Consider the following 23,120-nt stretch of genomic DNA (forward strand, 5'->3'; position numbering starts at 1 on the left):
TCTATTCTCTTCTTGTCCAAACTATTTATCGTCCATGTTTCACTTCCATACATGGCAACACTCCATACGAATACTTTCAGAAATGACTTCCTGACACCTAAATCAATACTGGATGTTAACAAATTTCTCTTCTTCAGAAACGCTTTCCTTGCCATTGCCAGCCTACATTTTATATCCTCTCTACTTCGACCATCATCAGTTATTTTGCTCCCCAAATAGCAAAACTCCTTTACTACTTTAAGTGCCTCATTTCCTAATCTAATTCCCTCAGCATCACCCGACTTAATTAGACTACATTCCATTATCCTTGTTTTTCTTTTGTTGATATTCATCTTATATCCTCCTTTCAAGACACTGTCCATTCCATTCAACTGCTCTTCCAAGTCCTTTGCTGTCTCTGACAGAATTACAATGTCATCGGCGAACCTCAAAGTTTTTATTTCTTCTCCATGAATTTTAATACCTACTCCGAATTTTTCTTTTGTTTCCTTTACTGCTTGCTCAATATACAGATTGAACAACATCGGGGACAGGCTACAACCCTGTCTTACTCCCTTCCCAACCACTGCTTCCCTTTCATGTCCCTCGACTCTTGTAACTGCCATCTGGTTTCTGTACAAATTGTAAATAGCCTTTCGCTCCCTATATTTTACCCCTGCCACCTTTAGAATTTGAAAGAGAGTATTCCAGTCAACATTGTCAAAAGCTTTCTCTAAGTCTACAAATGCTAGAAACGTAGGTTTGCCTTTCCTTAATCTTTCTTCTAAGATAAGTCGTAAGGTCAGTATTGCCTCACGTGTTCCAGTGTTTCTACGGAATCCAAACTGATCTTCCCCGCGGTTGGCGTCTACTAGTTTTTCCATTCGTCTGTAAAGAATTCGCGTTAGTATTTTGCAGCTGTGACTTATTAAGCTGATAGTTCGGTAATTTTCACATCTGTCAACACCTGCTTTCTTTGGGATTGGAATTATTATATTCTTCTTGAAGTCTGAGGGTATTTCGCCTGTTTCATACATCTTGCTCACCAAATGGTAGAGTTTCGTCAGGACTGGCTCTCCCACGGCCGTCAGTAGTTCCAATGGAATATTGTCTACTCCGGGGGCCTTGTTTCGACTCAGGTCTTTCAGTGCTCTGTCAAACTCTTCACGCAGTATCGTATCTCCCATTTCATCTTCATCTACATCCTCTTCCATTTCCATAATATTGTCCTCAAGTACATCGCCCTTGTATAGACCCTCTATATACTCCTTCCACCTTTCTGCTTTCCCTTCTTTGCTTAGAACTGGGTTTCCATCTGAGCTCTTGATATTCATACAAGTGGTTCTCTTATCTCCAAAGGTCTCTTTAATTTTCCTGTAGGCGGTATCTATCTTACCCCTAGTGAGATAGGCCTCTACATCCTTACATTTGTCCTCTAGCCATCCCTGCTTAGCCATTTTGCACTTCCTGTCGATCTCATTTTTGAGACGTTTGTATTCCTTTTTGCCTGCTTCATTTACTGCATTTTTATATTTTCTCCTTTCATCAATTAAACTCAATATTTCTTCTGTTACCCAAGGATTTCTACTAGCCCTCGTCTTTTTACCTACTTGATCCTCTGCTGCCTTCACTACTTCATCCCTCAAAGCTACCCATTCTTCTTCTACTGTATTTATTTCCCCCATTCCTGTCAATTGCTCCCTTATGCTCTCCCTGAATCTCTGTACAACCTCTGGTTCTTTTAGTTTATCCAGGTCCCATCTCCTTAAATTCCCGCCTTTTTGCAGTTTCTTCAGTTTTAATCTACAGGTCATAACCAATAGATTGTGGTCAGAGTCCACATCTGCCCCTGGAAATGTCTTACAATTTAAAACCTGGTTCCTAAATCTCTGTCTTACCATTATATAATCTATCTGATACCTTTTAGTATCTCCAGGGTTCTTCCATGTATACAACCTTCTATCATGATTCTTAAACCAAGTGTTAGTTATGATTATGTTGTGCTCTGTGCAAAATTCTACCAGGCGGCTTCCTCTTTCATTTCTGTCTCCCAATCCATATTCACCTACTATGTTTCCTTCTCTCCCTTTTCCTACACTCGAATTCCAGTCACCCATGACTATTAAATTTTCGTCTCCCTTCACAATTTGAATAATTTCTTTTATTTCATCATACATTTCTTCAATTTCTTCGTCATCTGCAGAGCTAGTTGGCATATAAACTTGTACTACTGTAGTAGGTGTGGGCTTCGTATCTATCTTGGCCACAATAATGCGTTCACTATGCTGTTTGTAGTAGCTTACCCGCATTCCTATTTTCCTATTCATTATTAAACCTACTCCTGCATTACCCCTATTTGATTTTGTGTTTATAACCCTGTAGTCACCTGACCAGAAGTCTTGTTCCTCCTGCCACCGAACTTCACTAATTCCCACTAAATCTAACTTCAACCTATCCATTTCCCTTTTTAAATTTTCTAACCTACCTGCCCGATTAAGGGATCTGACATTCCACGCTCCGATCCGTAGAACGCCAGTTTTCTTTCTCCTGATAACGACATCCTCTTGAGTAGTCCCCGCCCGGAGATCCGAATGGGGGACTATTTTACCTCCGGAATATTTTACCCAAGAGGACGCCATCATCATGTAATCATACAGTAAAGCTGCATGCCCTCGGGAAAAATTACGGCTGTAGTTTCCCCTTGCTTTCAGCCGTTCGCAGTACCAGCACAGCAAGGCCGTTTTGGTTATTGTTACAAGGCCAGATCAGTCAATCATCCAGACTGTTGCCCTTGCAACTACTGAAAAGGCTGCTGCCCCTCTTCAGGAACCACACGTTTGTCTGGCCTCTCAACAGATACCCCTCCGTTGTGGTTGCACCTACGGTACGGCTATCTGTATCGCTGAGGCACGCAAGCCTCCCCACCAACGGCAAGGTCCATGGTTCATGGGTTCTGGAGCACATCGGTTCCGTTTTCCCGCAAGACATCACAAAGCTCTTCCATGCATGTCTCACCATGAGCTATTTCAAGTGGAATGGCGATTTCTACGAACAACTGAAAGGAGTCGCCATGGGTAGTCCTCTTAATCCAGTGGTGGCCAACTTCTTCATGGAACAATTCGAAGCACAGGCACTGGACTTTGTGACTTGCAAACCTAAGGTGTGGTATAGATACGTCCATGATACTTTCGTTGTGTGGAGCCATGGTGAAGAACAGCTCGCTGACTTCCTAAGACACTTAAACAGCCTCCACAAAAACGTAAAACGTAAAATTTACCGATGTGCTCCAGAGCGTCACTGGGTGGCACTTTCGTAAACAAACAAACAACATCAAAGGTGATCAGAATGTCGTTTGGTGCAAGTTTGAGTTTCTTCAGCTTCTCAATGAAACCTCCTGAGTCCTTTATGTATGTGTCGGTCTTCCCCACGTGTGGCTTGGAGCAGAGGGGCCAAGTGTTTTGCCACTTTATACGTCGATGAGCCAGGAGCGCTCTGTTACACTTCTAATATAATTTGTGGAGTACCCATTGCTCCTCAGAACACTTTCCAGGTGTTGCATTTTGCGTCTAAGGTGCTGCGGCTCACATATTCGTCCTGCTCTCGTTACGAGCGTACTAATCACGCCTCTTTTCTGGCTTAAGTGGTGGTTTGATAGTTTGTGCAGGTATCGGTCCGTGTGTGTCGGTTTTCTATACACGCTGTGTCCCAGGTTTTCGCCATCGCTTGTAACCAGCACATCTACGAATGGCAGTTCTTTGTACTTTTCTACCTCCACGGTAAATTTTACGTTTTTGTGGAGGCTGTTTAAGTGTCTTAGGAAGTCAGCGAGCTGTTCTTCACCATGGCTCCACACAACGAAAGTATCATGGACGTATCTATACCACACCTTAGGTTTGCAAGTCACAAAGTCCAGTGCCTGTGCTTCGAATTGTTCCATGAAGAAGTTGGCCACCACTGGATTAAGAGGACTACCCATGGCGACTCCTTTCAGTTGTTCGTAGAAATCGCCATTCCACTTGAAATAGCTCATGGTGAGACATGCATGGAAGAGCTTTGTGATGTCTTGCGGGAAAACGGAACCGATGTGCTCCAGAGCGTCACTGGGTGGCACTTTCGTAAACAAACAAACAACATCAAAGGTGATCAGAATGTCGTTTGGTGCAAGTTTGAGTTTCTTCAGCTTCTCAATGAAACCTCCTGAGTCCTTTATGTATGTGTCGGTCTTCCCCACGTGTGGCTTGGAGCAGAGGGGCCAAGTGTTTTGCCACTTTATACGTCGATGAGCCAGGAGCGCTAACAATCGGTCTTAGTGAAACGTTGTTCTTATGGATCTTGGGTAATCCATACGGCCGAGGCGGTAGGGCTTCTGTGTTGCGCAGTTTCTCTGTATGTCCGCCGGCAGAGAAGACACCTTGATTAATCGATTCGTATTCTGTGTGGTACGCTGCGTCGGATCTGCGTTTAGTTGTCGGTCACAAAATTGTTTTAGATAAGTTGGAAGCAATGAGGATAAAAGGGATGGAAAACAAGTGGCAGTAGGTAGGCAGTGGGAGTTCTGGTATAAAGAAGGTCACCAACGACATCACTGATGAGTCATTGGATTTCCCACCCTTCCTCCCCTTTCCCCTCTGACAAAGGCCAATTGCGCTATGTACAAAATGGGGAGGGGGGGGGGGAATTGAAAAATAGCAGATTTTTCCCCACTCTACTATGATGTAGAAGTCTTGTCCTAAATATAAAATGGCACGAATTAAGAAATCCAAGATGTTACATTGTTATGCTGGGAGAATTAGGTCACTTGTGCCAAGTACAGAATTCAAAATGGCCAGTGGGTTTTTCGCTGACATCACTGTGGAAGAAGATCACTTGTGCTAAGTACAGAATTATCTGTAAGACTGACACACCTCTACGACATCAGAAGCTGAGATGTTAGGACAAAGGGAAGTAACTTGCCTGTAGAGGCCTCTAGGGCTGTTTATACAGTCAGATCATTGTGGAATTCCATCCTGTCTGTCCTAAGCTAAGCAGTTCCACCCTGCTTAAACAACTGCTTATGTTTGGCCAGCACATAGGTCATACAGCATCGTAAGTTAAGGCCCAAACTGTATACTGTGTAGTAGGAACAACGGCATCTTTATTTAAAGAAACTCTGAGGGGATGGGGGTGGGAAGGGCCCTCCACGCTGCCTGGCCCTGCACCACCCTCTCCCCTATCTGCGAGCATCTGCACTGCTCTGCAGCAACATGTGCCATGATTCACTGCCTCTGTAGAGTCAGCCATGACCACTACTTGCTCAGATGGCAGCCATACACATAGGTCGCCAGCTGCAACAGGCTAGCCAGTCATCACTTTGGCTGCCAGCGTAGACACTGTGCCAGTACCGTAGCGTTACCATTGCGTAACCACTACTATCAGTGTCAGGCTCTAACACAACTCCATGTGGGACTGTTATGTCACCCACAGAGCTGTGTACCGCACCACTCTCGCCACCATCCTGCATATAAGGAATATTGGGGGCACCATGTGACATTACAGTAACTGCCACTCAGCACATGTACCTACCTTGGTCACATCCTGACAACACAGCCATTGTATTATCAATTGGGGGCACTGATACCATGCTGTGCTGGTCAGGGTGTATGATTAAGCCGATAGGTATTTGTGCTCATGCATGACTGGAATCGCAAATGTGTCGTAGCCTGCCTTCCATTTGTGATGTTGGGTTTTACCTCATTTACAGGTAACCTAGCTCAAAATGCACTTACAAACGTATTGAGACAAAGGATGTTAGTCTAAACCTGCCAGATATTTCTACATACTTTCATCCTGCAGTCTGCTACTCTACAGCATGGAAAACCACTCATATTACCCACTATCATGTGATATAATCACATAATAGACTAATAACTACATATATATATATATATATATATATATATATATATATATATATATGTAAAACTCATCCAGAAGCTTGAAGATGGTGATCATACATTAATAGCGTTTCTGTTAGACCATCGTCCACCAAAAAGTGATTTAAGTCTTCCGATAGGTGTAGCATAGATTTCACATGGAGTTATGGTAACAGGTCCATTTCATAGATTCAACACACAATCTTGAATCCTAGCAAAGATTCTAACATTAGGTTCCTCCCCTCACACACAGCTGCAAGACATCGATCACAAACTTTCTTTCAGGAAGTTACCAACAGTGCATTGCCAAATAAATATATGTACTCGACAATTAATGATTCAGTTAGCTGTATATGATCGGCGAGATAATATTACCATCACGAAACATCAGGCTCCACGTAAGCCATCATATATATATATATATATATATATATATATATATATATATATATATATATGAGTAGCGTACTTCAGGTGTGTGGTTTAACCTGTTTCCTTTTTCCAGATGATATTGTAGAGTACCTCCTAAAGAAAGCCTCTCAGCAGCAGTGATTTCTGAAAACCCATGTTATTGTGGTACAAAAGTAATATTAGCCCTTACAGAGTGCTGTAGGCTTTGTGACATCTCAGTAGCGACTGCAGGCTTGTTTACTCGGGTGATACTAGGTGATCACAAGATCAGTGCTGGTGACTTCCGACGAACAACAAAATTTTTAACGAAACGGTATCACCTCACATGTAGGAACAGACCCTCAAGAATTTAGTGTGAAGTTGTTTTGACATACGACACACACTCAACCAGAGATTTTAGTTGACAGCCTTATGTTTGTAGCTTCTATGAAACATTGTGGATCAGTTTACAGGAATCCCACAGAGGAACATGTAGCTCAATGTTTAGATGTGTGTCGCATGTCAATATGTGGAATTATGTAAGAGTTGGCAATATTTGATGTAGGCATGAATTGCGATTTTATTTGACTGTGGTATATATATCTCCTGTTACCTTTTAAAGAAATTAAGCAAGTCTGTGAAACATGGGACTTAGGGCAAACAGGAAAGGTGTGGACAAGGCCTAATCAGTTACCACTGGTTGCACAAAAAACACATATACTTTATTTCTTAAAAACAAACTCTCAACAATCATTTCTAAAAGATTTTACTACACTGAGACTGCAAACCTTATTAGGAGAATTTCAAGTTATTGTCAGCTGAAGGCCACAAGCAATGTTACGCACAATCAACGGCTGAAGGCCTGATTAACAAGATTCAAATTATTCATAGGCTGAAGGCCAGCAGCAGTTTCAGAATACACAAGGGATGAAGGTCTGAATTACCAATAAGGTGGACAAATACACCTTAAATATACTAAAACCTTTTTTAAAAAATGCTAATAATTTGTAACAAGCTATAGTGATGGCTCAAGGCCTCACTAAAACAGGATTGAAAATTATTTGTCGGCTGAAGGTCACAAGGAATGTTACAAACAATTAATGGCTGAAACCCTGATTAAGAAAGGATTCAAAAATATTGGGGGCTAAAAGCCACAAGCAATTTTCAGAATACTCAACAGCTGAAGGACTGAATTACAAGTAAGAGAGGCAGTTGCATGTTAAAATACTAAAACCTTTTTTGAAAAATCTTAATGAACTGTAACAGGCTATAGTGACAGCTGCAGGCCTTATTAAGAGAAAATTGAAAATAAACAGCTGAAGTCCAAAAGCAGTGTTACAAACTATTAACGCCTGAAGGCTGGAATTACATGTGTGGAAGGCAATAACATGTTAAAACATTAGGGTAAATTTTAAACAATTATGACAACTTGCCAAATAAGATGGAGCGATCCACAGACAGTGCTCCCTGGATCGACCTGAGGAAGGTGACTACAGCTGTGTAAGCGGTGATACAGGCAGCCAAGATTTGTACTCATGTAACAGTATGGCAACTCACACTAGGGGTAGCTTAAGCGACGACCAACCGACTAACCAATCCGCCTAACGTCCGATCACCGGTACAATGATGAAATATTTTTAGGCAAGGGCGAAGAGATAGACAGCACCACGTCTTCAGAAACACACCCAAGGCGGAAGGAAACACCAGAACCAAGGTAGACCTCCCAAAAACATATGCACAGTACAATTCAAGAGGTTGTCGAACTATACACCGTGTTGGACAGCATCAACATGACGAGCAAAGGTACACTGCCAGAAAAGTACTCTAACCTCCAGGGCAGGTAACTGGGGCGTTAGCGTCCACAAGGCAGAAAATATCTCTGGTTGCACTTCACTAAGAAGAAGAATAATAATGCAAACTATCATCAAGGGACAGAAGGCGGCAAATAGCTTCGGCCAACCTGACAGACTCCACTTGTTGCAGATGATCTCACCGACCCTGGGAGCAGCAACATGCAAACAACAGCAAGATCTCAAACAGTGGAGGTTTCAGTACTGGACATGGTTCACTCAACTTCAAATGTCCTGGGTTCGGGAGTCGACTACAGCCCCTCAATCCGACAGTGCCTGCTGGCTCACCAGTTGTCCCGGTCTGCCCTCACACTGCGGACCTCCTCGCTGCTCCGTCCGAAGCCAAACTACATGACACACATGACGACTCGGAATACTAACCGTGGCACCAAAGATAGAACCACAGTACTGGCTATCGATAACTGCTGCTGCTGCCACTCATGGTCAAACAATACTAGCCACTCAGTGGCACCATTAACACAAGAAGGAATCGAGACACCACTACCTCTATTACACGATGTCAAGGTATGAACGGCAAGAGCGCGAGCCACACATCGCTCAGACTACAGGCTTGTTTATATACAACACTTAAAGTGATACTAGTTGATCACAAGATCAATATTTGATGTACGCATGAATTGCGATTTTATTTGACTGTGGTGTATATCTCCAGCTACCTTTAAAAGAAATGAAGCACATGTGTGATATCTGTGTTCTTCTTTTATCCTGAAAAAAACCCTGTATGATAGTGTACTCATATAGTTTCCACATGAATGGATGAACAAAGCATCCTCTTCAGGTGGACTTTACTGCAACTGATTGGTCTGAGAATACTTTTGAAAAGTGAAAAACAAGAATGGGGCATGACTGCCCAATAGTGTCAGATCGATTAGTGTTGGTCCATTGGCTTCTGGGAAAGCGAATGTCGTCATTTCCATGCTAATGCATCCAGATGGTGTTCAGGAAAACATTGTTTGAACCCAAGTATCTCAGCTTGAGGAAATACCTTCAGGCATTCATTGTATTACACACATGACTTACATCCAAGGACAAAGTTATGACATCCCACCACCTGAAATAGTATATACAGTGTTCATATTTGACGATGTCGTAGTGGAAAATCTGGATAAAATACGCAAATAGTCTTGTTTTGGCTGGCATAAAAGTGTTGATATATTTTACCTCTGCCAGACATATTCAAGGATACCAAAGCAACTGATAAGGCAGAAAGCAAACCTTATTGTTGCCTTCAAACAAGGTAATATAAATTTAAAACTCTTTTATCAGGTACATTACAAAAAAAATGGTTCAAATGGCTCTAAGCACTATGGGACTTAACTTCTGAGGTCATCAGTCCCCTAGAACTTAGAACTACTTAAACCTAACTAACCTAAGGACATCACACACATCCATGCCCGAGGCAGGATTCGAACCTGTGACCGTAGCGGTCGCGCGGTTCCAGACTGTAGCGCCTAGAACCGCTCGGCCACATCGGCCGGCGGTACATTACAAACTGACATGACATTCAATGAAATTACAACTTTCTGTAGAGATTGCTGGGATCATTCACAGCATAGCTTTGTAGTTATCGATAAAATGAATCAGTTGTATGAAGCCCGGAACTTGCAGATGTTTTTGAAAGATGATGGCGTGTGTGTATATAGTGAAACAACAGGGTAGTTACGTCATTATACTTTATGGTATGGACCATTTCGCCAAATCAGTGAAAATTCAGACGTTCAACGACAGTGTTAAACATCATAGTACTAGATTTGAAGCACTCAACAAAAGTATCAAGGACTTAAAGACTTATTCTAATACCACTCTGAGGTTAATCAACGAGTTAACTGCAAGAGTTGATGTAACGAGAAAGAGCACAAGCGAGTTAATTGCACAGGTAGATATAATTCAAAAAAGGCAAATGGGAGTGTACATAAGTTGTATACTATTCCAAAATTTTCTTAGTATGGAACAACATGTCGTCAAAACATTAACTCGTTGAAGCACATAAGTCAATCTGAGAGAAGCTGCAATTGCTGGAGTTACAATATTTGGAAAGAGACCAATCACTCAAAGACACGTTTATGCCTGTCACAGAATCTCTCAAATTACTCTCGAAGGTTAAAGAAGAGAAGAAAGAAGATGCTCTTGGTGATTTCATTGAACGTTACAGGGAGTGGTCGGATAGATAGTACTTACAGAATAAGCAAGTAAAAAACCATATATTCTGGGTAATCAGCCTGTAAGTTTGACAAAGAATGCAATAGGGATTGGTTTCAAAGAATTCGAAAAAACACCTGGTTTACAGAAACCAATATTCTTAAAAACTGCAAAACTAGACAGCTAACTACTGAATGATATTGAAGACTATGGTGATATATTACATACGATGGTGGCTTGTCAGAAAACCAATCAAAAGGAGCAAGCTGAACGAACAACTCAAAATCCAGGGTTCGGGGAAAAGACCTCCCATGTTTGGAACGCCACCGTGTGGGCTTTTGTGGCGATACTGATTTGGAGTGGGTATCGATCAATAGCGGTATATCTGCTTTTTTCGGTAGGCTCAATGGCTTGGTTGCATGCCTAGGTGAGCATCGTGCTTTTGCTGTGGAGTATATCCGTATTGGTGGTTCCGTGATTAATAGCGAGTATTTGGCATTCGGTTCGAACGTGACTGACATGATTATGTTCCCGATAGAAAAACTATTCATGTTTGGTTATGAATGTAGAGCATCAGGATCTGCACTGAAAACATAGTTTACTGGACGACCTGTAACGGAGAGTGAAAATGTGGTGAGAATGAGAGTGTCTGCCCAGCAATCTCCAAAGCGTTCACCACTTAAACATGCAGCTGCCATGGGATTGTCTGATGCGAGTGTAAGAAGAATCCTGCACTGAGATCTTCACATGCAAATCTAGAAATTAATCAATTAATAATTGGCTTCTTTTACTGACCTCCCGACTCAGCAGCGTTAGTGGCAGGACAACTGAGAGAAAATCTGGAATACATTTCACGTAAATTTTCTCAGCATGTTATAGTCTTAGGTGGAGATTTCAATTTACCAGATATAAACTGGGACAATCAGATGTTTAGGACGGGTGGTAGGGACAGAGCATCGAGTGACATTATACTGAGTGCACAATCCGAAAATTACCTCGAGCAATTAAACAGAGAACCGACTCGTCGAGATAACATCTTGGACCTACTGATAACAAACAGATCCGAACTTTTCAACTCTGTAAGCGCAGAGCAGGGAATCAGTGATCATAAGGCCGTTGCAGCATCCCTGAATATGGAAGTAAATAGGAATATAAAAAAGGGAGGGAGGTTTATCTGTTTAGCAAGAGTAATAGAACGCAGATTTCAGACTACCTAACAGATCAAAACGAAAATTTCTGTTCCGGCTCTGACAATGTTGAGTGTTTATGGAAAAAGTTCAAGGCAATCGTTAAATGCGTTTTAGACAGGTATGTGCCGAGTAAAACTGTGAGGGACGGGAAAAACCCACCGTGGTTCAACAACAAAGTTAGGAAACTACTGCAAAAGCAAAGAGAGCTTCACTGCAAGTTTAAACGCAGCCAAAACCTCTCAGACAAACGGAAGCTAAACGATGTCAAAGTTAGCGTAAGGAGGGCTATGCGTGAAGCGTTCAGTGAATTCGAAAGTAAAATTCTATGTACCTACTTGACAGAAAATCCTAGGAAGTTCTGGTCTTACGTTAATCAATAAGTGGATCGAAACAGCATATCCAGACACTCTGGGATGATGATGGCATTGAAACACAGGATGACACGCATAAAGCTGAAATACTAAACACCTTTTTCCAAAGCTGTTTCACAGAGGAAGACCGCACTGCCGTGCCTTCTCTAAATCCTTGCAAGAACTAAAAAATGGTTGACATCGAAATAAGTGTCCAAGGAACAGAAAAGCAACTGGAATCACTCTACAGAGGAAAGTCCACTGGACCTGACGTGATACCAATTCGATTCTACACAGAGTACGCGAAAGAACTTGCCCCCCTTCTAACAGCCGTGTACCGCAAGTCTCTAGAGGAACGGAAGGTTCCAAATGATTGGAAAAGAGCACAGGTAGTCCCAGTCTTCAAGAAGGGTCGTCGAGCAGATATGCAAAACTATAGACCTATATCTCTGACGTCGATCTGTTGTAGAATTTTAGAACATGTTTTTTGTTCACGTATCATGTCGTTTCTGGAAACCCAGAATCTGATCTGTAGGAATCAACATGGATTCCGGAAACAGCGATCGTGTGAGACCCAACTCGCTTTATTTGTTCATGAGACCCAGAAAATGTTAGATACAAGCTCCCAGGTAGATGCTATTTTCCTTGACTTCCGGATAGTTCCGCACTGTCGCCTGATAAACAATGTAAGAGCCTACGGAATATCAGACCAGCTGTGTGGCTGGATTGAAGAGCTTTTAGCAAACAGAACACAGCATGTTGTTCTCAATGGACAGACGTCTACAGACGGTAAAGTAACCTCTGACGTGCCACAGGGGAGTGTTATGGGACCATTTCTTTTCACAATATATATAAATACCTAGTAGATAGTGTGGGAAGTTCCATGCGGCTTTTCGCGGATGATGCTGTAGTATACAGAGAAGTTGCAGCATTAGAAAATTGTAGTGATATGCAGCAAGATCTGCAGCGGATAGGCACTTGGTGCAGGGAGTGGCAACTGACCCTTAACATAGACAAATGAAACGTATTGCGAATACATAGAAAGAAGGATCCTTTATTGTATGATTATATGATAGCGGAACAAACACTGGTAGCAGTTACTTCTGTAAAATATCTGGGAGTATGCCTGCGGAACGATTTCAGGTGGAATGATCATATAAAATTAATTGTTGGTAAGGCGGGTACCAGGTTGAGATTCATTGGGAGAGTCCCTAGAAAATGTAGTTCATCAACAAAGGGGGTGGCTTACAAAACACTCGTTCGACCTATACTTGAGTATTGCTCATCAGTGTGGGATCCGTATCAGGTCGGCTTGACGGAGGAGATAGAGAAGATCCAAAGAAGAGCGGCGCGTTTCGTCACAGGGTTATTTGGTAAGCGTGATAGCGTTACGGAGATGTTTAGCAAACTTAAGTGGCAGACTCTGCAAGAGAGGCGCTCTGCATCGCGGTGTAGCTTGCTGTCCAGGTTTCGAGAGGTGGGTCTCTGGATGAGGTATCGAATATATTGCTTCCCCCTACTTATACCTCCCGAGGAGATCACGAATGTAAAATTAGAGAGATTCGAGCGCGCACGGAGGCTTTCCGGCAGTCGTTCTTCCCGCGAACCATACGCGACTGGAACAGGAAAGTGAGGTAATGACAGTGGCACGTAAAGTGCCCTCCGCCACACACCGTTGGGTGGCTTGCGGAGTATAAATGTAGATGTAGATGTAGATGGAGAAATTCTGTAAGAGTTGTTTTCTAGATGGCTCTTCTCGAGGAGACATTGCCTGGCACCCAAAGTTTCCCGATTTATCATCTTGTAATTTTTTTCTTTGGGGCACTACAGGGTTCAAGTGTACAAACATTGCCCCACAACTATGCAAGCGCTTGAGCAGGCAATCACCCAGGAAGTGGCTGCCATTCCACTGGCAATTCCACGATGAACTATAGACAACTTCCGGGAAAGGCTTCTTCAGTGTGTCAACAGTGGAGGACGCTGCTTACCGGATATAATTTAAAAAGCCAGCTAATGTAAAATTGCATACATTTGTTTTTCAGAAATAAAAGCATTTTCCCTGTATCTTCGTTTGTTTATTCGTAATTACTTTTTGAAATACGGGAGATGTTCTTTCTGGACCCTATACAAAAATATTATAGAACCTGTGTTAGAAGACATACGTGACAGTGTCGTTATCAACATTTAGGGCAAAAATATTGACAACAGCCCCTCCCTCAATTCATCTATTACAATGATCTCAACAAAATTGTTGAACAATTACGGCTGCTCACAGCGCTGTCTGCAACTGAGAATACACTGCATTTGAATGAAATCATTTCTATAGTTTCAGAGCTTAGAGAAATACGTTGTACTGAATAACAATCGAGACAGAGTTTCAAGAACTCCGTAAACCAGAGTACAAGACATCGCACATAGGCAGGTTATATTTCGAGATTTGGATGACTTATGGCAGGCAGATCTCGTAAATATGAGACAATATTCACAGGAAAATAAATGTTTCAAATATTGACGCACTCTCGCAATTTTCTTAGATTCTGCCTGTGAGAACAAAGATGGGAAAGGCTCTTGCACCTGTGTTTCAACAACTATTACAGATGAGAAACAACTGCCTCCCACACACAATCTACAAATTCATCATGGTGGCGAGTTCTATAACAGATATTTCGATGTGGTAATGGAACGGTATGCAATACATCACTTATCGACATTCTCTCAGGTGAAAGCATGTTTTGTGGAGCATTTGATTGGAACAGCAAAATGGTATGTATAGTTCTGTCTTAATCTTTGTAGTTCTTTCAAACGGACATCTGTCCGCCCGCAAATTATTAACATGGGCAACTGTTCAATCCACAGTACAATAAAAACCAAACCAAATGATGTGCATGATAACAAGCTTCCAAATACCGTTTACAATCGCATCAAAACGATAGATCCACACAAAAAGGAATTTATGTTGGTAGTTGTGCACAAGACAGCGTTTGGGAAATCGTATCTCTAAAACTGCTCAGGAGAGATTCCAAGATGCAACGCAAAAGTGACAGAACTTACATCTTAAATGATAGCAGCAGGAGTGAAATTGCTGGTAGCTTTTACACAGAAGTGAGAGCCAGTGAACGACATGTCTTACTCATAGAACACGTCTTAAGGCGATGGCGGAAAAAAGCTCTTGTTAAGAGGTTAAGATTCTCTTCACTGCATAACAGTTCGGTGCACTACACTGCTTTGCAATATCGCAAGGTGCGGAAACTTCAAATACCGCAGCTGCATAACAGGCACGATAAAAAAAATGGCTCTGAGCACTATGGGACTTAACATCTGAGGTCATCAGTCCCCTAGAACTTAGAACTACTGAAACCTAACTAACCTAAGGACTCACTCACATCCATGCCCGAGGCAGGATTCGAACCTGCGACCGTAGCAGTCGCGCGGTTCCGGACTGAAGCGCCTAGAACGGCTCGGCCACCACGGCCGGCACAGGCATGATAGGAAGCACGTCAGCCGAAGTAGTGGTATTTTCGATAACCTGCCAATGGAACTTCATATCCCCACATACAACTACTGTGGACCTGAAATTAAGTTTGAGAAACGTCTTGCAATTGACGGCAAGGGTATCAGTCTTTTATACGAGACCTGCAGATGTCACTGAATCAGATGTGCAGGAAATGAGTATCTCCCAGAACGTCATGCTGCAGATAGAATATCTGAGCCAAGGAAATACATTCAAGAAGGAATATCGGTATCGCTTAGCAAATCTCCTCGCTTTTTATAGATAAAGCTATGTGCGCAAAACTTAAATTGGGTGTGGGGTTAAATTTCAGTCGAGTTATGAATGCCGCTCATCACCTGCTGAAGAATAAGGCTCAGAAGAAAGAGGGCAAGTTAGGGTGTTTAAAAAAAGTATTCAGTTATCACTGGCTGCAGCTAAAAGAACCTCAAAAGGAAAACTGATTAAAACTGCCGAGTACATCAGATGGAATCCTCCAGTTCTTAATTCCAGCCTTGACTGGCTTTCAGTGGTTGCCTCCCTAGCCGGCAGCGTGGCAGCTTTCACCAGGACAGTGAAAAATGCGGTAAACACACCACAGCAGCTATATAAACGGAAAATAATTCGTGGTATCTGCGGATACTGGGAAAGGACTATATTTAAAACTGAACAGGAAAGGTTTTGGATTGTTCATTAAAAAACTAATAGCTATACTGACCAACAGACCACTTACAAATGTCGATCGGCTCAGATTCGTCAAAATGTTCACCATCGCAAAGCTTCATTGAGTGTTCGTGTCGACATTGAGGGAGGACCTGAAACTCTCTGGGCGTCGTATGTTAGAAGAACAATCCAAAATAGAGTTTATTACTGCGATTCGTTTGGTAATTTGCAGCTTCCAGAAGAATTAGACCGCTACTTTTCTAGTAACCATATAATGGTTTGGTGCGTAAGTTCATATGGTTTTTCCATAAGTTTAATAAACACATCATTTACATGTAACACAGACTTTAGCCATGAGTAATATATTATCCGTCACTATTTACAACAGTCTGCCAACGCTGAGGTAACTTTTTGATTAAGCGACTGTAGAACTCACGTGGTTTTGACGCGAAAAACTCCTCGGGCCAGGTTCGGAGCACATTTTCATCCAAAACGGGAAATTTTCTGATGGTTGTTCGTAAGAGAGAGGAAAATATATAAACCTGAGGGCGCAAGATCGGGGGAAAAAGTTGGGCGCGGAATGACTTCCCAACCCAGCTCCCGTGTAGCATTTTTTGCTAGTTTAGCAGAATGCGGGCGGACGTTGTGGAGTAGCATCACTCCGCGCAGCCTTCCTGGTCGTTGTTCTTGGACTGCGTCTGAAAGACGTCTCAGTTGCTACTAATAAATGTCAGCAACGATGGTTACAACTCGGGGAAGCAATCTGTAGTACACCACACCGTCGCTGTTTCACCAGATGTGTAACATTACCTTTCGTCGATGTGTGTAAGTCATAGTATTGGGAGTTGCTGCTTTGTCTGGGCTCAACCATTCACTTCTTTTCCTTATGTTAGCATAAAGACACCATTTCTCGTCACCAGTAACGATACAGGATTGGAAAGGTCGGTGTTGGTCAAGTACCAAGTGATGACGAGCAAGCAGAGATGCACGAAGGGACATACATCCAATTCCTTATCCTTCCCCACTGCATGCAAATCTTTCACGATGATGGAATGATCACTGTCCATCATACACTACTGGCCATTAAAATTGGTACACCAAGAAGAAATGCAGATGATAAACGGGTATTCATTGGACAAATATATTATACTAGAACTGACATGTGATAACATTTCACGCAATTTGGGTGCATAGATCCTGAGACATCAGTACCCAGAACAACCACCTCTGGCCGCAATAATGGCTCCGATACGCCTGGGCATTGAGTCAAACAGAGCTTGGATGGCGTGTACAGGTACAGCTGCCCATGCAGCTTCAACACGATACCACAGTCCATCAAGAGTAGTGACTGGCGTATTGTGACGAGCCAGTTGCTCGGCCACCATTGACCAGACGTTTTCAATTGGTGAGAGATCTGGTGAAAATGCTGGCCAGGACAGCAGTCGAACATTTTCTGTATCCAGAAAGGCCCGTGCAGGTCCTGCAACGTGCGGTCGTGCATTATCCTGCTGAAATGTAGGGTTTCGCAGGGATCGAATGAAGGGTAGAGCCACGGGTCGTAACACATCTGAAATGTAACGTCCACTGTTCAAAGTGCCGTCAATGCGAACAAGAGGTGAACGAGACGTGTAACCAATGGCAACCCATACCATCACGCCGGGTGATACCCCAGTATGGCGATGACGAATAAACGCTTCCAATGTGCGTTCACCGCGATGTCGCCAAACACGGATGCGACCATCATGATGGTGTAAACAGAACCTGGAGTCATCCGAAAAAATGACATTTTGCCATTCGTGCACTCAGGTTCGTCGTTGAGTACACCATCGCAGGCACTCCTGTCTGCGATGCAGCGTCAAGGGTAACCGCAGCCATGGTCTCCGAGCTGATAGTCCGTGCTGCTGCAAACGTCGTCGAACTGTTCGTGCAGATGGTTGTAGTCTTGCAAACGTCCCCATCTGTTGACTCAGGGATCGATACGTGGCTGCACGATCCGTTACAGCCATGCGGATAAGATGCCTGTCATCTCGACTGCTAGTGATTTGAGGCCGTTGGTTCCCAGCACGGCGTTCCGTATTACCCTCCTGAACCCACCGACACCATATTCTGCTAACAGTCATTGGATCTAGACCAACGCGAGCAGCAATGTCGCGATACGATAAACCGCAATCGCGATAGGCTACAATCCGACCTTTATCAAAGTCGGAAACGTCATGGTACGCATTTCTGCTCCTTACACGAGGCATCGCAACAACGTTTCACCAGGCAACGCCGGTCAACTGCCGTTTGTGTATGAGAAATCGGTTGGAAACGTTCCTCATGTCAGCGCGTTGTAGGTGTCGCCATTGTAGGTGTCGCCACTGGCGCCAGGCTTGTGTGAATGCTCTCAAAAGCTAATCATTTGCATAACACAGCATCTTCATCCTGTGGGTTAAATTTCGCGTCTGTAGCACGTCACCTTTGGGGTGTAGCAATTTTAATGGCCAGTAGTGTATCTACCAGTTCTCAAGTACACCTACATGATCATTGTGTATAAATTTATTTAAGCGATCTTCATCAAAACCCAAAGGTATTTCTGAACATGGAATGTCAAAACGGTCATCCTTAAAACGACAAAACTATTTTCTTGGTGTGCTCCGTCCAATGGCATTATCCCCATACAAGGCGCATATATCTCTAGTTGCCTCCCCTGCCGTCAACCCTACACTGAACTCAAACAGAAATGTTCTGATTTGTCCACTTGGCACTCCATTTTCTAGCGTTCACAGCTCCATTCCCTATCTCCAAATGACAAAATGTCAATATGTAAACTCAAATAGCAACAGTGAACTACAAATAAAAAATGCAAGTTGACAAATAAATCCATATCAACCGGAACATGTAATACAAAAACGCAACGAATTTATCCACCAAACTAATATTCAATAATTTTCAGCACTACCAAAAGTTCAAGACGACCTCTTTGGACACCTATGTCTCATGTTTAACCTGACATCAGCAAGGAAGGTATAAAAATGGCAATCACTACTTCTTCAGCTGATCGTTGGTATTAACAGTAAGCGCGATTTACTTCCCTCCAATCGAACTAGGCAAAGTGGAGTAGTGCTCTGGTAGTTTAGAAGCGTACAACAAAATTTCAAATATCACTGCATCAAACTTCAACTACATTGGTTGTCAGCGTACTTTACAGAAGTAGCCTAAATTACCTACTTCTGCCAATTAATAAATAATTTCGCTGATTACACATCTCTGAAGGCTCTGTTTCACTATTGGATTTATGGAATGACGTATGAGAGAAGCCTGTACTATGTTATTTCCTGATAGTAATTTTTGTGCTCAGTAATACTCACCTTCTTTTTGGAAATGCTGTCTCCAATGGCATTTTGGATGTGTTCGAGTTCTGATTCACTAATTCTAGGATGATCCGCCGGATTATCATACACAAGCCACCACCAACTGATAAACCATAATATTCCAATCGTACCAGTGACATAAAACACAGCCTGCCAGTTGAGAAAGTGTATGATCAAGCCACAGAGAGGGAACGTCAGTGCAGCACCCACAGAGCTACCTGCAAAATTCAGGAAACAGGTAGTAAGACAGTTCATCAGCGAATGACACGAACACTGGCAAGCAACACTGTAATATTCTTGCCAAATGAAAATCTATCTTACAATCTCAGCGTTGTTTTCCTTCCCACTGAGAATGAAACCGAAAGTGTTAAATTTTGAAAAATGAGCATAAGGCAACCATTTACATCCTCTAATAGCCATTATTGTAGACTAATGTTAAGCTCATGCAATTATTCACAGTTTATATAAGAGCAGACACTAAAATACTCTAGATGTTTGTTTCTTTTTTTAGGAAATGCATAATTACAGATGTAGCAAATGTCTGTTGCCTCAAGAAAAGGAAACTAGTTAGCTTTGTCTCGTGATGAAATCAACTGGACATTTATTTGAATTTCTATAGAAAAACTGTGGAAAACGCATCTGCATAGTTGCGCTTTTACATGTAAACAACTATCTCCAACTATGACTGCCATCTCTTAACAGCTTTTGCCTCATCAGTTGGTCCATGTGCATCAGTCACATCATACAGTGATTGGGTAAGGGCAAGCTTCAACAGTTGTTATATGACAGTATTGCAAGGTTATTGAATCATTGTGGTCTGTAGACCATTTAAGAAGAATCCTCTGGGATTATATGAGTCACCAACCGTGTTTTTAATGACCAGGATTGTGAGAAACGTACAAAAACGGGTAACAAAATTTATTTTATTGTATAGAAGCTGAATTGAAGCTATAGATTTGTTGTAAGTGTTCTGGACAAGAGCAGTGCATTATATGTAAACGAAACCACATACGTTTAGGGATCAAGAGTATAAGAGGAATAAGAATAGATTTCCTTCAACTATTGGCGCTATTTAGATTAATATGCAATCTGAAGTAAAAACTTCAAAGAGCTAAAATCGCTGTAGCACAGCATTTATTTTGATTACCAGTTTCAGTAAACTATGTTGCCATCTTCGGTTATGTAAAGCATAACATGGAAATTCTAATCACATTGGGATCAGATATAATGAGGTGTGATACATTTTTATATAATGTGTATATAGACCACATACCTCATGGAATAAACTTCAGTGACTCTCAACCATGTGCACATTATACCACGCCATATCATTAAAAAAAAGACTTTGAAGAACATGAAACAGAGTAAAATGAATATGCTTTACAACTAAAGTTTTAAGACCAGAAGATGACAGCATTGTCTGTTGAAACCAGTTGTCTTAAAAAAAGAAATATTTTATGCGATCCTGGCTGTTGAATGGTTTCTTAATCTTTGTAAAATACTGGCACCTAACCAATTCCGCCAAAAATTCCAAAGGCGGCGGAATTGGATACAGATCGACATTTGGTTAAGCGTTAGTGGTAGACTTACAGTCACCACAAATTCCAAGGGATCTATTTGGCTTTCTAACTATGGGCATGGGCGTTGCCAACTGGCTACAGAATATTATCCCCACACTTTGAAAACTACCTTGTTCCGCTTTAACCTGACTGCACGTGACGAAAGGCACTGGACGTCCGTTACAAAATTTGGCGTCGCTGACTGCTTCAAGAATAGGTAGGCTTGTACACTCTACTGTAGTGTCAAACAGTTGCTTATATTCCGCGTGTAATGTATCGCATTCGAAACGAGATTCACTTGATATTCAATTCGGAAAGCGAAAAGTGTCTAAGCGGAAATATTAGTTGTCCTCGGAGAGTTGACTACTAGCAGAGTTATTGACGAGTTACTCTTTTATTCTTAACTTGGACTTTGGACTTTGATCTGACCCTGCAGCGGGATCGACTGGCAATAGCACGAGGGCGTTGTGAAAAGTAATGCCTCCGAATTTCTTATGTGAAAACTCTTAAAGCTTTTTAAATAAAGTAAGCATTATAAACATTCTACATCCTTATTCCTCATGTATGCATATTTATGTCTCAACATAGTCACACTGGCGGTGAACACAGTTGTCGCAACGAGCGCCGTATACCATTACTGTACAATGTTTGTTGATAGAACCATAATCACGCCGGATTCCACCTCCAGTGCCTGTTTACTCTTACAGCATTTGGCGGCGTGCAGTGTAGTGTGCTGCATCCTGCAGGCATAATTTTACTGACGATTATCAATTTTACTTCATTTCCAAAGTCTATGATTTCAATATGACTTTAAATATTATCTTCTTACGAAGTATTTTATTTGGTGAGAGGTTTCTGCTCGTAAATCTATTGGTCAGTTAGTATTTGTATTTGTTCGAATTACCTGATGAAGACACCAATAGCCGGTGTCGAAACCACGTTAAAGTACACTACTAGCCATTAAAATTGCTACACCAAGAGGAAATGCAGATGATAAACGGGTATTCATTGGACAAATATACTATACTAGAACTGACATGTGATTACATTTTCACGCAATTTGGGTGCATAGATCCTGAGAAATCAGTACCCAGAACAACCACCTCTGGCCGTAATAACAGCCTTGATACGCCTGGGCATTGAGTCAAACAGACCTCGGATGGCGTGTACAGGTACAGCTGCCCGTGCAGCTTCAACACGATACCACAGTTCATCAAGAGTAGTGACTGGCGTATTGTGACGAGCCAGTTGCTCGGCCACCATTGACCAGACATTTTCACTTGGTGAGAGATCTGGAGAATGTGCTGGCTAGGGCAGCAGTCGAACATTTTCTGTATCCAGAAAGCCCGTACAGAACCTGCAACATGCGGTCGTGCATTATCATGCTGAAATGTAGGGTTTCGTAGGAATCGAATGAAGAGTAGAGCCACGGGGCGTAACACATCTGAAATGTAACGTCCACTGTTAAAAGTGCCGTCAGTGCGAACAAGAGGTGAGCGAGACGCGTAACCAGTGGCACCCAATACCACCACGCCGGGCGATACGCCAGTATGGCGATGACGAATATACGCTTCTAATGTGCTTTCACCGCAATGTCGCCAAATACGGATGCGACCATCATGATGCTGTAAACGGAACCTGCATTCATCCGAAAAAATGACGTTTTGCCATTCGTGCATCCAGGTTCGTCGTTGAGTACACCGTCGCAGCCGCTCCTGTCTGTGATGCAGCGTCAAGGGTAACCGCAGCCATAGTCTCCGAGCTGATAGTCCGTGCTGCTGCGAACGTCGTCGAACTGTTCGTGCAGATGGTTGTAGTCTTGCAAACGTCTCCATCTGTTGACTCAGGGATCGAGACTTGGCTGCACTATCCGTTACAGCCATGCAGGTAAGATGCCTGTCATCTCGACTGCTAGTGATACGAGGCCGTTGGTTCCCAGCACGGCGTTCCGTATTACCCTCCTGAACCCACCGATTCCATATTCTGGTAACAGTCATTGGATCTCGACCAACGCGAGCAGCAATGTCGCATACGGTACACCGCAATCGCGATAGGCTACAATCCGACCTTTATCAAAGTCGGAACGTGATGGTACGCATTTCTCCTCCTTACACGAGGCATCACAACAACGTTTCGCCAGGAAACGCCGGTCAACTGCCGTTTGTGTATGAGAAATCGGCTGGAAACGTTCCTCATGTCAGTATGTCGCAGGTGTCACCACCGGCGG

The 23,120-nt window shown here is 42.6% G+C and overlaps 1 protein-coding gene across 1 annotated transcript in view; it reads right to left on the minus strand.

Moving 5' to 3' along the window:
• The window catches only part of LOC126456572 (sialin-like), a 158,568-nt gene that overhangs the window by 65,956 nt on the left and 69,492 nt on the right, over positions 1-23,120 (minus strand). The window contains exon 5 of the mRNA XM_050092317.1: positions 19,332-19,552. Within this exon, the coding sequence (XP_049948274.1) occupies positions 19,332-19,552 (221 nt within the window). The remainder of the gene's footprint in view (positions 1-19,331; positions 19,553-23,120) is intronic.

Source organism: Schistocerca serialis, chromosome 2 (assembly GCF_023864345.2).
Source record: "Schistocerca serialis cubense isolate TAMUIC-IGC-003099 chromosome 2, iqSchSeri2.2, whole genome shotgun sequence".
Lineage (NCBI taxonomy): Eukaryota > Metazoa > Arthropoda > Insecta > Orthoptera > Acrididae > Schistocerca > Schistocerca serialis.